Raw genomic sequence first — 14107 nt, forward strand, 5'->3', positions numbered from 1 at the left:
ATTCATCAGGTCGCCAGAAACATGACTTCAAATGAATGATAATGTTGTCCTGTATCCGCTGAATGTGTAACGAGCCAACTTTTTCCTAACATGTTTGCAATGAAGTGATAATATATCAGTCACAGCTTGTTTCTGCTGGTCTCATGTGGCAGGAAATTATTACAGGTTTAAGCAAAAATTCCACAAATTCACTGGTTACAGCTTTTCAAATGTAAATATTTGCTAGTTTTCTTAGTTGTCTATGATAATAAACTTAGTACTTTTGGGTTTTGGACAAAACAATGTTCATGTGTTTGAGTACATCATCCTGGGCTCTGGGAACTTGGAGCATTTTTCACTACTTTCAGCTTAATCAATGAAAATAATTATTAGCTATAGCCGTAAAAGCAAGTCCACAAAGGTGTGTTTTCAGAGGCAGTTGAAGATATACTGATTTAATCTACTTTCATTTTACAACTTGTGAATCTAAATAAAGATAGAAAATATCTTTCAGAAATGTAATTTCTCTTAAAACAGACTAATTTAGCGTTTTACATTGCTCCATCAGACCCTGCTTCATCTTATTTGACACAAAAATTAACTTTTTAATATGCACCTCTCAGGGAATCACACATCCTAGCTGTCACACTACAGGGACCACCTGCGTGGAGCGCTGAGACTCTGAAGCAATAAAGCAGACTTGAACAACCTCAGCATGAATCTAATATCACTTGAGCTGATATGGGGAGGTACTCGAGTCTCCAAGCTGCCATTTCTGCCAGTTTTATTTCCCTTGCTCCCCCTTATCAGCTCATCAACTGTGAGCTGTCTGCATGCTGAAATAGGTGGTGATGAGTAATGGAATAAGGAATAGTGTGTAAAATTTTGATGACGCGCACCTCAAAAACCCCGCAGCCAGCACACAAACGTACACCAACCCTGCAGAAGGCAGCGTCTGTCCACTCGACTCAGAAGGTACAGGGATAGACACGACCTGGCAAGTACAAGGCATAGTTAGGATGAATATGAAACATCTCCCCTGCTATTCTTTGAAGCAGGGAAGGGGGGGCATGTTGCTAAATATAACCAGAGCGTTTTGTGCCTGCCGTTCTATTTTTACACAAGCTTAGGCCTTCCTGGGCTGTGGTTGTCTTTTCTTAGACTGTTACATAATAATCAAATCTTAAGGCATGAGGCAATGATGCACAGTCAGATCCAGAATGAAATATCCCATCATCCAGTCAAGACTGAGTATTCAGTGTAATGATAAAAAGGCTAAGAGACAGATTTGAAAGGTTTTGATGCAGGATATGTTGTATTGGATCTCTGTGAAGCATCGTGGTTGTTTTTGTATAAGACTAATGTGCGTTGGATTCTTGACAGGGTTAAACAGCCCAAAGGACAGTTTGTCAGCTCGGATGGTTGACAGGGAAGGAAAGGTAATGAGTTAGTCTTCGGGGAGACATGTCATCTTGAGTATGTAGAAGTAACAACACTAAAGAGCAAAAAACGTTGATTTTCAGCATTAAAATATGTGCCTTGGGACAGTTAACATTCACTGCTTGTCCTCATATAGTGAAAAACAAGCCAGCAGAGCCTGACCAGATGTACAGTTCCATAAAGACTCAATTGGAAAAAACTGGAGAATGTAAATGTGACAGTGCCATGAAGGATTTTCTAGAGATGTGGCTCCATTTCAGAGCTTATATAATCTTTATACAGATCTGTGTGAATGCCTGAATGCATATTTTTAACAAATTCAATGCTGCTTTGTGCTGTCAACAAAACAGCATGATGAAAAGTGTCATTTTGAGTTTTGATTCTCTATTTTACATATTTGACAGAGATTCGTTGATGTTTACAAACATTGGACTTGCTTTACAAACCCCAGAAATGGCTTCTGACTGCTTGAATGGATTCTCTTTAATTAGATGTTTTTGAAGCAGAATCACAACTATGATTCAGTACATGTTAAAGGGGTTCATTATTTCAAGTTCCACAAATCAATATTTTTAAATATTAACAATGGCTCAAATGGCTACGTGTAAGCAGTTGTTCATTGTGAATACCCCACAGAGAATTATCACCTTGCTGTGTAGCGCTACGCAGCTTCTGAGCCTCTTTTACATCACTGTTTTGGTTGTGCAACCTACAAATTTTTCTCTCTAGAACCCTGTTTCCAGTAGCAGTTAGCTGTTTTGATAAACAGCTAACTGCAAAGCACCAAACAGAAGAAAAAGTTGATGTTGGTAGCGACCATTGACTGCATATACATATGGACGACGCATCTCCACCTCCTGCCACTATGCAAAAGTGAAGCCAAAATATCTCCTTTGCGGGAGCTGCCATCTTGAGTCGGGAGGCAGGATAACGGCCCGCGGGACAGCCATCCCGCCATCCGATGGAAGTTTGAGAGTGGCTGTTACAGCTGTCAATCATGACATCACACCTCCTTTTTATGTCATCAAATAACTAATTAAAAACAAACTTATCAGAAAAATGAGCACTTGAACATACATCAGTGTGATAATAACAACCTAAAATGACAGAAACCATCTTTGGGAAAAATTCATTTGACGTGTACTTTGATTTTGAGTTTGGCTCATGTCCCATCCACTAACATGGAGGGGGCGGGACTTATGACCTATACTGCAGCCAGCCACCAGGGGGCGATCGAGATGTTTTGGCTTCACTTTTAGGCAGCTGTCATGACGTCCATATTTATATACAGTCAATGGTAGCAACTAGCTGGTGAAGAAAGTGAGACATAAATAAAAAGATAAAAAGAGACTGAATGTTGGACTTATGTTCGTCAGATAGACTGAAACACAATTCCAAATGAATGCTAATGTGGCTAATGAACAGGCGATTGTTGAAACAACAGTTAAAACAACTTTATTAGGTGATATCCAAAGTACAATGTGTGATTTTCAGCTTGCTATCAAGTTCTTCTCCCCCCATGTAGCCAAAAAATTAAATGCAAGTTTAAAACCCCACTGAGTGTTGATCTTGATATTAACACTGACTCCAATGACTCATTTAACATGACAGGATGTTGGTACTGCAACACCAACTGAGAATCAACACCCAACTTTTCTCTACACAGCTTTTAGACTCTCTTACCTCAGTGTTTGGTTCTCCAGCCCGAAAGGGATACCTTTTATGGGATAAACAGATTAGAAAATGCAGCTGCACATTACAATGCATATTTAATCAGACGTGTGACTTTTTCATCAGCAGAAATACTGTCACTTCCTTGCTCTCACCCTGCTCTCATTATGTCTTTTTCACACCCACTGTTGAAAGTTAGTCTGTTGTAGAGGCGGCAGGATGAGAGAAAGTTAGTACACCATAGAGGGAAATCACTCAGTCGGTCATGGGGGGGAACACGTTGGACATATAGGCTGATATCTAACAGTGAAACACAATCAGAGGGAAGATTTTTCATTACAGAGAGAAGTCACAGGAGACCGACTTCTCCTCGCCTCTGTCATCTGACTACTAGACTGGACAGAGGGAGGAATCACTTGAGTGAGACGTGCTCAGGTGACCAATACAAGCGAGGCATCTCATGGATTCCCATCACCGGCACTGAGATTAAATGTTATTGGACACAAAGTCATCCTTTCTCTGTTGTGCTGCAGATTTTATAGACAGAAAATATCAAAATACAGATCGAAAAGTCCTCTGTAATTTCTAAGCATAAGCTATGTGCAAAATGAGATGAACAAGTGAGTAATAAATGATTAATGGTCAATTTACTGGTGGGCCTCTGAAATATTGAGAGAGAACTCAGCCATGAAATGCAATGTAAATGGATCTATTTATAGTGTAGCAGAGGAAGTCATGTGGAACAAGCTAGTCGGGGGTTCCTTGTTCGTATAGCTTTTAGAGGCAAATGACAGGGGAGAAAAGAGGGGGAAAAACACACACACTACACCCACATTTGCATGTAAAGCCACTTTTCATGAGAACATTAAACTTTTAGACGTGCACAGCAGGAATAGCAATAAATAATTTCCACATTGAGAAAGATGGAAAGGCCCCAACTCAACTCCCACGTCCCCTGTAGCCTCCCACGCCTATTAACTGCCGCCCCACACCCCCCCACCCCCCACTTTGTCTCATGGGATTGTTTGGGAGTGAAAAGCAAGGGAAGTGACATGTTAAAACCTCTTTTTATTAATTCTCAGAGAAAGGAGGGTTTGGCGGGTTGTCACAGCAGCTGATGGAAGCAGGGAGACTGTGTGATGCACATTCTGATATCAAACAGCGGATATGAAGGATGAATAACTTAAACCACAAATCCTCGAACAGTAATAAAATATTATTGTGTTCGAACCACAGGGGAAGGCCAGGAGAGGAGTGTAGACCCAAGGGTCCCTTTTATTATATTATAACCATACTGGGAGTCGATGTAATGATAACTTCTGTTACAAGAACTACATGACATTACAATGAGTGCAAAAGATTATGGAAGTATGTGGCCAGTTCTGTAGTTAGGATCCATACCTACATATAGTTTTGAGCTTGTATTAAATCAAATTTGAGCTTTAATAAATGCCTCCTGCACAGTCGTACTTACCAACTCGATTTATAACACTGATCAAGACAAAAGAACCTCCCCGGGTGATCAATAATTTAAGATTCAGGGTAATTCCAGCCTCCTTAATTTGATGTCACTCACTGTAGCCATAAATGGGGTGCATTATTACTGTATGGCATGCAATCGTTAAAGTAATTTGTAGTGCACTGCCATCTACTGGTTACTCTGCTCACATGCAAGTGTTTGTCAACCTATTTGGCTGGTTTACTGCATACAGTGTCCACATACTACAAGTAAGTACTGTAAGTGGACACCCAAATGGTATTATTGAACATTTAATTCCAAAACTAAACCGAATTCTTCAAATATGTTATCCATCCATCTATAATTTTTCTGTCTGGTCTACTCTTTACGCGTAACATCTATTGCACATCTGTCCTTCTGAAAGCAGCTGAGAAGAGGAGGTTTCTTCCATTTTTTTTCCACATTAAAGAGTTTTTTGGGGGAGCTTTTCCTTATCAAAGGTCTAAGGATAGAGGATGTCATATTTCTATATAGATTGTAAAGCCCCCTGAGGCAAATTTGTGATATTGGACTATACAAATAAAATTGATTTGATTCTACGTGGGAAGACTTTCCTCAGGATTTTGGAGCCTTGCTGCAGGAATTTGCTCATATTCAGCCACAAGAAGCCCAGAGCCCTGAACTCAACACTATCCAACACCTTTGGGATGAACTGGAACACCGACTGAGAGCAAAGCATTATCACCAAACCCTAATGCAGGCCAGTCCAGTTCTTCCACACCTAACTGGGAGAACCTATTTTTTATGGACCTGGCTTTGTGCACAGGGACACTGTCATGTTGATTCAAGAAAGTGTCTTCCATAAACTGTTGCCACAAGGTTTGGAAGCACACTATTGTCTAAAATATAATTTTACGCTGTAGCATTGAGATTTCCTTAAGGTGTCTTGGCCAAAAGTTTACTAAAGTATGCAGACAGGAGTTTTTATCACTGGCTGAGCGAAGAAACCCATCAGATCTTAATCATATAGGCCTGCTAATCAGATTTACAGTTTAAAACTTTAGCAATTTAAAACCAATCAGTTTCTTTTGGACATTCATAAAAAAAGACTTTTGCTACAAGAAATACTGTCTGGGAGAGTTTAATCAGCTCGGTCTGCTACACCGAGTGGACCCAAAGGAGACCACAGCCTTGCCTGGAGCAGCGCTGGAGAGGAAACATTGGAAGTGATGTGACAGGACGTGGAAGCGCGGCAAGCACAGAGGAGTGCAAGCTAGGCTAACTGTTAACCCATACAAACCGGCAGTTCCAACAGTCATGTTGCCTAATGTTCTCTGGACAGCAAAATGGATTATGTAACTCCCTCATCAGAGCTGGTCACTTGTTGACCTGCAAGAGTTGTCCGCATCCAACTGAGACATGAACTTTTCTCTCTAAATGCACTTTAATGCACTGTGGTGCTAACTGCTTGTTCTTTTTTTGTTTGTTTTGTTTTGTTTCTATTGGGATTTATATGTTTTTATCATTTTTTAAAGGAAATTTTTAGATAGACATTGTATCTTTATCCTTTCTGTTGTTGTTGCACTGCTGTGGGCTGGGAGGAAGAGCATTTTGTTTTTCTATGTATGCAAATACACAAGAAAATGACAATAAACTAAATCTTGAATCTTAAATCTTGTTCTTGTGTGCTATTCCTTCTTAGTCCTGTTTTCTATTTAGGTGCAGTATATGAGTCCAACTTGTGATGTAAGTGGTTAAAATGACTGGAGAAGAATTGGTTGCTTTTCCTTAAGTTTACAGGAAATTCCACCTGTTTGATCCAAGTAAATATTCCTTTGATGTCCTGGTGGCTAAACTGTGTAAAGTCTATTCCAGTGATTCCACCGAGGAGTTGAGACTCTTTAAGGGGATACAAGATCAATTTGAGGGGTTGCAAAATGATAAACAAGTTCAGAAAGAAGGAAAAACATAGTTCTGATTCACAAAATGAAGTTTCCTTCTCCTGACTTTTAAATTCTGGACAATTTTACATTTGAACTAAGCAGACTTATGGCAACATTTGTCTCGGCTTTGTCAAAGGTGGGGTCCACAGGTTCAGACTTTGCAAACCCCTGGTGAAGCCAAAAGGTCCATTACCACTACAGCCCTGCACTTTGTGTGTCTGCACTGTGTATAGTTGAATCAAATGAATTATATCAGAGTAACTAGTTCATTAAAGGCAGAGAAATATCTGGGAAAATACCACTATCTGCAGCTGAGAACTGGAAAGGTTAAACAAAGCTTTATCAGCGTGTTCATCACTCAAAATAACTTTCCAGACAGGAAAGCTGTGTGATTATCAGTACAGTGACGAAGCCTAACCTCTCCTGGATGGGAACAGTCCACCTGTCACCTGGTGATATTAAGAGACTAGAAGAACTGGAGCCTGACACGGTAACAGTCCGGACATACAGGCGAGATGAGAGGCCTCTGGCTGCTGTTAGTGCTCGTGGCTGCGGCCAAAGCTGAGAGGGTCTTCATTGGGTGAGTTCATCTGTGCACACTGTAGGAGGAGACACTCACTGTGGGTTTATTATACAGTTTTTAGATTTTCATATTGAAATTCTGAAATTGTCAGTTTGATGTGACTTCAAATGTATGATTTTATATCGACTGTGACCTTTGAAGCCCAACTGGGGGTCTCATTGCTCTCCTCAGCAGGATACTTTTTTCTGTCTAATTATGAAACTTTTCCTTGAGAAGAAAAATACTCATTTCAAGAATATACGAATATAATATTGATATAATAAAGGAGTGTGACGCATAAAAAATCATCTCCAATGGCCCAAAAATATATTTAAACTTGTTATGATGCCTCTACAGAATGTTAACTATTGTGGTTTGGGGAATAATGATGTTTCTGGTATTAAAAAGTAAATTTTCTCACAAAAAAAGAACTACTATAACAGAATAATTCTTATTTGTGCTTTAAAATTTCAAGCAGGGACTTTTACAGTCCTTTAACTCACTATCCACTTCTGTTTGGAGGGAGCAGATGCAGTGTTAGTTATTCAATTAAAAAAGACTTTATTTCCCTCCATTAGATGCCTTCTATTCAGCATTTCAAATATCTGCAGAAGCTGAAGAAGCACATTGTTATTCTATAGGTATAGAGTATGATATTTATTTAATGTTTATTTGAGTAGGGACAAATATGTAGCATAAAGTAATGCCACACAGCATTTATAGCCTAAGCTAGTTTGCAATGTTTGTCCCTAGATGAGTCTTTAGAATACATAAAACTTAACAAAAAATACATTAAAGACACAAACAATTCACAAATAATGATACAATAAAAGTATAAAACGACCAGCACCAGATCACTCATGACTGTACGACTGATCCCTCTTTAAAAACTGTTTCAATTTCAATTAAAATGATCCCAGTCATGATCCATTTTGAGTTCTGTAGGTGACGAGTTTCAGAAGTTGATCCCTCTAACAGACAAAGCCGTCTGTCCGAATGAGGATTTACAAAAGGCACCTGGTGTTACTGAGCCAGAAACCCTGAGAGGTATCACCAGGTCACTGAGCACCTGAGGAATCTGGTTATTTAGGCATTTATAGATGAGTTTTAGAGGAAGATGAAATCATGATTACAGTGTTATTAAAACGTATGGAGCGGGAGTTATAGGTCTGAGCACCAGCTGTTCTAGTGTTCTGTACAATTAATCACTTGTAACAGTGCTAAACAATGAATTCAATCTTCCTCTGCTGCTGAATTCACTGTAGTTGACTGTGAATAAGAGCATCAACTCAGAACCTGAAATGTAAATATGAATGTTTAAAAACTGAAGTGATTTTCTTCCAGAGATCAAGTCATCAGGGTCAATGTGCAGTCTGAGGAACAGATCCAACTCCTGCAGGCTCTGGAGACTAAAGAGGAGTGGGAGGTACACACACACACACACACACACACACACACACACACACACACACACACACTGCGTTGGGTATACAATACACACACCTAAGTATGTTCAAGTGTTTTCAGCTGCTTGTGCCAAACAATTTCTCATGAACTTCCAACGAGTACAAAAGGCAAATCGAGTTCAACTTGAAATAATCCACCAGACTTTACATGGGTTGGAAGGTTAACAGAGTTATCTCCACATGTCTGAAAGTCAAAAACTCTCAGAGGGCTAGTTAGTGTTTCATGCGTCATCCTCTAATGCAGAGATCAACCTCTTATTCAGGTCTTTTTACCAAATGTTTTGCAGCTTCACTAAGATGCACATTAATGCAAAGTCAGAACAAGCAAGTATAATAAATGCGTCTATGTATAAAAGTCTTTGATAGATCTTTGCTGAGCCTCTCAGTGCTGTTCTGGTGTATCCGGTACCTTCTTCCTGACCGCAGCAGGGAGAGAAGGCTGTTAAAATACCGCAATACTCTTAAAATCAATTCTGGGAGTCAGTGGAGGGAAGCTTAAACCGGATGGATATGTTCATACATACTGGATCTGTTAGAGGTTACAACATTGAGAAATTATTAAAAAGACATGTTTAAAAGACATGCTTTACATGTTTTTTCCACAAAAAAAGTTAATTAAAAGTAGCTGTGATGCCACAAATCATGCTCGTAGGTACATGGCTTAGTTTCAAATTTAAGGTGAGCACAAAGAAACATGAAAACAGCCTTCTAATGTCAAACTCTGCACATGCATCATCCGCATCCACACAGTGAGGCTCAAGCATCCAACTGAAGTATAAATAAGCAAAACACATCTTAGAAGAAATTACTTTACTGGTCATCACACCCCTATTGTACCTTCTCAGACTGGGTCCCTCTGAAATGTGGGTTTATGGTCCAGATTGTTATTTGACACTCTTGACATAGATTGCAGCTTCCCTTTGAGTGTTATGCGTGTTTTCCAGTCAAATTGGTGATTTCTCATATTATATTTTCTACATCTAATCCCAGCTGGACTTCTGGCTCCACCCCGTCTCCACTGAGCTTCCTGTCGACATCAGAGTGCCCAGCTCCAGTTTGAGCGCTGTGAGGGACTACCTCCATGGCCACAACATCCCCTTCTCTGTCATGATTAGCAACCTTCAGGTTTGTAAAGCCCCGAAATCAATTATATATTAACACAAATTCCCTGATATCACCAGAAAATATGTAGAAGAGGGCAGTGGTAGTGTCAGTGTCCTGGGTTTAAATTTGATTCTCAGAATGAAATTATAATTTTCTGAATTGAAAATCTCTTGTATGTCACATTCAGGAGCGTCTCGATGAGGAGAAAGCCGAGATGGAGAAGAACCGGATAAGGGAGCGCGGCACCAGGAGCTTCAACTTTGGAGCCTATCATCGTCTGGAGACAGTAGGCTACTAACACAGAATCTGACATTGTTAAATTCCTCACACTTATTAGCTCAGAAATCTAGTATTGTGTCTTTTCATCATTCATCATCAATAACACATTAAGCATAGGAAGAAATCTGTGGAAAAAGACTTACATGAGTAGAGATCAACCAGTTACATTTCATCACTTTTTTCGTGATGAAAGGAAGACAAAAGTAAACAAAAGACAGACTTTTTGCATACATATATTGTACATAACGTACTTTTGTTTAGTATCAGTCATTCCACATTTGTTTGTATAACGCTCCCATTCAGATCTACAACTGGATGGACACCCTGGTGGCTCAGTACCCTAGTCTGGTCACAAAAGAGGAAATCGGGAAATCCTATGAAAACAGGCCCATGTATGTGCTCAAGGTAGGATGACTCTTCATCTTTGTGTCTTTGTGATCTTACGCCGTAGTAGCATAACAACAGTGATAAACGGACATGCAGCAATACCACGTGCGTGAGTGTGTTTCAGCACTGTAAGACATGTGTTAGCGTTATTGCTATAGCAATGAACCGACTCTTGTATGTGGAGAAAAATCCAATATTGGAGAGCCAGTGTTGCCCACTACTAACACAGTGGAGGTGTAGATTTGACAGTTTCATGGCCAAACATATGCTTTACTTTTTAAATCAGTTTGCACTTTTGACACTTCCTGCTTTTGCAGTGTTGGATATTGTTGGTCAGCTACAGACTTCCATAGATCCTTGTGTATTTCAGCTCTAACATTTTCATACTTGTATTATTTTAGATTATTTTTATGTGAGTAAATAAATTTTCTCTGTCTGTGTACTTCTGTTTGCAAACTGGCTTGCTTCCCCTCGAGGGAAGAATAAATTATCTTTAATTGAATTTAATAAAATTTTTATGGCTGCATAAAAATGCTAATTCAGCCTGACATACAGTATCTGATGTTTTTAAAAACTTTGGAATCTTAATGTGAATTTTAACTGCAGTTCTGTGGGATTGAACAAAGCTTGTTTACAACCACATGAGTTTTCACTCTGTTGACTTTGTGTTTAGTTCAGCACTGGAGGCATCAAGCGTCCCGCTATCTGGATGGACACTGGTATCCACGCCAGAGAATGGGTGTCTCAGGCCACTGGAGTGTGGACAGCCAACAAGGTAAGGCATGTCAACAACATAAAGTTATGTGTTGAATTTTAAATATGTTAGATCTCCTCCAGAAGTTGTAAAGAAAAATAATGTCAACTGTCAAAGAAGAAATCACAAATGCACTCTGTAACGGCATGTACGTTGACAAGAAAGCTACTTTTCCCCAAAAAAGGCCCAATAATAATACATCTATGTTACATTGATTGTGTTGAAATGTATGGAGCTTTACATTTCTTTACCTTACTTTGTTTACCCTTCTTCTATTTTTACAGACATTGTCACTCTGGATAAAACTGTCACCTAAAATGTATAAAATACAACAGACTGCTTTCATTTTTGAGCATTTCTACAAAATCAGTGTCTTGTGTTCTTGTTCAGATTGCCACTGATTATGGTACCGACCCTTCCCTGACCTCTCTCCTGAACACCATGGACATTTACATGCTGCTCGTAGCCAACCCTGACGGCTATGCTTACACCCACTCCAACGTATGTCACTACCACTCACTGAGAGACTTTAAGAGAAAAGCTGCTGCATCTTTGCATCGGTTTCCTGCTTTACTTTTATAATGTTTTTTGGGTGTTGTTTGTACTAAAACACATTCATTTAACTAAAAGAGTTCAGAAGGATTAAAAGGGCCCTGAAAGGTCACTGAACTCTCATGTAAAACATATTTTTCATAAGCAGGAAAAAAAGATAAAATAGCAATATTTGCAGTTTTGTGATATTTGCCTGAAACATAGTTCTTGTATAACTGAGACTGTCTGATGCACAGGATCGTATGTGGCGTAAGACTCGCTCCAGGAACCCAGGCTCCATATGCCGCGGAGTTGATCCCAACAGGAACTGGAATGCAGGCTTTGGTGGTCAGTATTGCAAAAACAGTGAACGCTTCTCATTAACATTATAAAGTTTGTTTTTGTACTTGAGCAGACTGAGAGGACAACGTTTCCTGTAAAAATACATATTTTGCAGATACAGATATCTTTTCAAACACTTAATAACTTTTCTGTTTCAGCAACAATATTAAAATGAGAAAGTCTTGAAGTTAGTTATGTGTGTATAAGTTTTAAATGAATGTATATATAAATGAAAATACACCAAAAGTTGATATGATGAAGTATTTCTGGGGAAGAAAATACATTTTTCTGTGACACAGGATATGAACATATGTACAAGTACAAAATAAGATCATATATGTATGTCGTGTTGTATGATGTATGAGTCCCTTTACACTGTACTGTATGTAGGTGCCTTCTACTGAGTTGTTGTTGTCAATATGTATTACGTGTTATATTTACTGTCTCTGCACAATGTTTTTTGATTTCACTTCTTCCCTCCAGGCCCTGGTGCCAGTAAGAACCCCTGCTCTGAGGCCTACCACGGCCCCTCAGCTCACTCTGAGATTGAGGTGAAGAACATGGTGAACCTGATCCAAAACCACGGCAACTTCAAGTCCTTCATCTCTGTCCACGCTTACTCCCAGCTGCTCATGTATCCCTACGGCTATTCCTGCAACAGCGTGCCCCATCAGCGTGAGCTGGTAAGGAAGCAGAAAATTGAGTAGACTGTGAGGATGCGTATAGCAAATTGAATCTGACACCTTTTTCCACTGTAAATGCTGTCTTATGAATCTATTAATGCGAGGGAGTTCTTCCGCAGGAGAGCAAATCCAACAGGCTGATAAATTTTCACTTTGAAATGTCTGTATTCTCAGGAAGACAGAATATTCTTGATCTGATAGGAAATGTCTATCTCTGTTTTCCTTGAATAACTTTAATGATTAAAAAAAGAAATATCTTGCCTTTTGACTGCATGCTATATTAATAATTTCTCACTTAATTAAAGTTTTACAGTTGGAAATTCTGATAATTTGCTCCGGGGTTAATGAACTGACCAATTATAAACTCCATACTACTATTTATGACAAAATTATCCCCCTTAGTGAAGCCAGATTTGCTCTTTTTCAGTAATATGCTGTTGAGAAACTGTCAAATGCTCATAGTCATGTAGTTACTCATATGTAACTATGTCCTCTGAGACAAATTTGTAGTTTTGGATTTTGGATTTTTTAACATTTCCTGTAACAAAAGAAGGCAAAGACCCTTAAAAAAAGGTTGCTGTGGTTGTCTTATTCACCTTCCCTCTCCAGATTTTTTTCTATGTGATATGGGTATTTTGTGTAGAAAACTTACTGCCCACATTCTCATTATGTCCCCTCCTGCACCAGCAAGTATAGAAATGTACCTAAAGACTGTATCTTGTCCTTCTTTGGTTCCCTGTAGGACTCTGTTGGCAGAGCTGCAGTGCAGAAACTCACCTCCCTCTATGGCACCAGATACAAGGTTGGAAGCATCTGCAAAATCATCTGTGAGTACTTTTTTCCCTCTTTGTCCATGCCACGTCTCAGTACTTTAAACATTATTGTTAAAAACATGACAAATTGCTAAAATGTGTAGCTGTAATTAAGATAAATAATAAAATGGACACTACTAATTACTTACATAAGTCAGCAAATGTAAAGAACTACATTAAATGTACCTGCACTTGGAACAAAAAAGGAACAAATCAAAATATACGTTTCAGTCCATCTAGAATAAGAGTAATATCGTTATTATAACTTATTATTACTACTACTATTAATATTAATACTACTGTTAGTACTGTTGCTATTAACACTACTGCTAGTGCTATAATGTCTCTTCCTCCCTTTAGATCAAGCCAGTGGTGGCAGCATTGACTGGTCCTACGACGTGGGCATCAAGTACTCCTTTGCCTTCGAGCTGAGGGACACTGGACGCTATGGTTTCATTCTGCCAGCCAATCAGATCATCCCCACCGCCACCGAGACCTGGCTGGCCCTGAAGCACATCATGGAGCACGTCCGTGACCATCCTTATTGATATACTCGTCTTTATCATTTGGCGCTGATGTATATCACTTGACTTCAACACCGACTAATAAATACAAATAAATACAGTCTTTGTCTGTGTTTGAGTAAACTTTTTGTCTTTGAGTGTTTTATTCTTTCCACACATATATAAGGTTGG

At 39.2% G+C, this 14107-nt stretch overlaps 1 protein-coding gene across 1 annotated transcript; it reads left to right on the forward strand.

The window, feature by feature from the left end:
- Positions 1 to 6358: 6358 nt before the first annotated feature.
- On the forward strand, positions 6359 to 14003 carry cpa4 (carboxypeptidase A4). The gene is made up of 11 exons (XM_042412215.1): positions 6359 to 7072; positions 8399 to 8480; positions 9511 to 9645; positions 9812 to 9910; positions 10207 to 10308; positions 10964 to 11065; positions 11435 to 11545; positions 11833 to 11923; positions 12401 to 12600; positions 13343 to 13427; positions 13773 to 14003. The coding sequence occupies exons 1-11, from the start codon at positions 7008 to 7010 to the stop codon at positions 13958 to 13960; spliced, it is 1260 nt and encodes a 419-aa protein (XP_042268149.1). The 5' UTR covers positions 6359 to 7007; the 3' UTR covers positions 13961 to 14003.
- The last annotated feature ends 104 nt before the right edge of the window (positions 14004 to 14107 follow it).

This window comes from Thunnus maccoyii, chromosome 5 (assembly GCF_910596095.1).
Source record: "Thunnus maccoyii chromosome 5, fThuMac1.1, whole genome shotgun sequence".
Lineage (NCBI taxonomy): Eukaryota > Metazoa > Chordata > Actinopteri > Scombriformes > Scombridae > Thunnus > Thunnus maccoyii.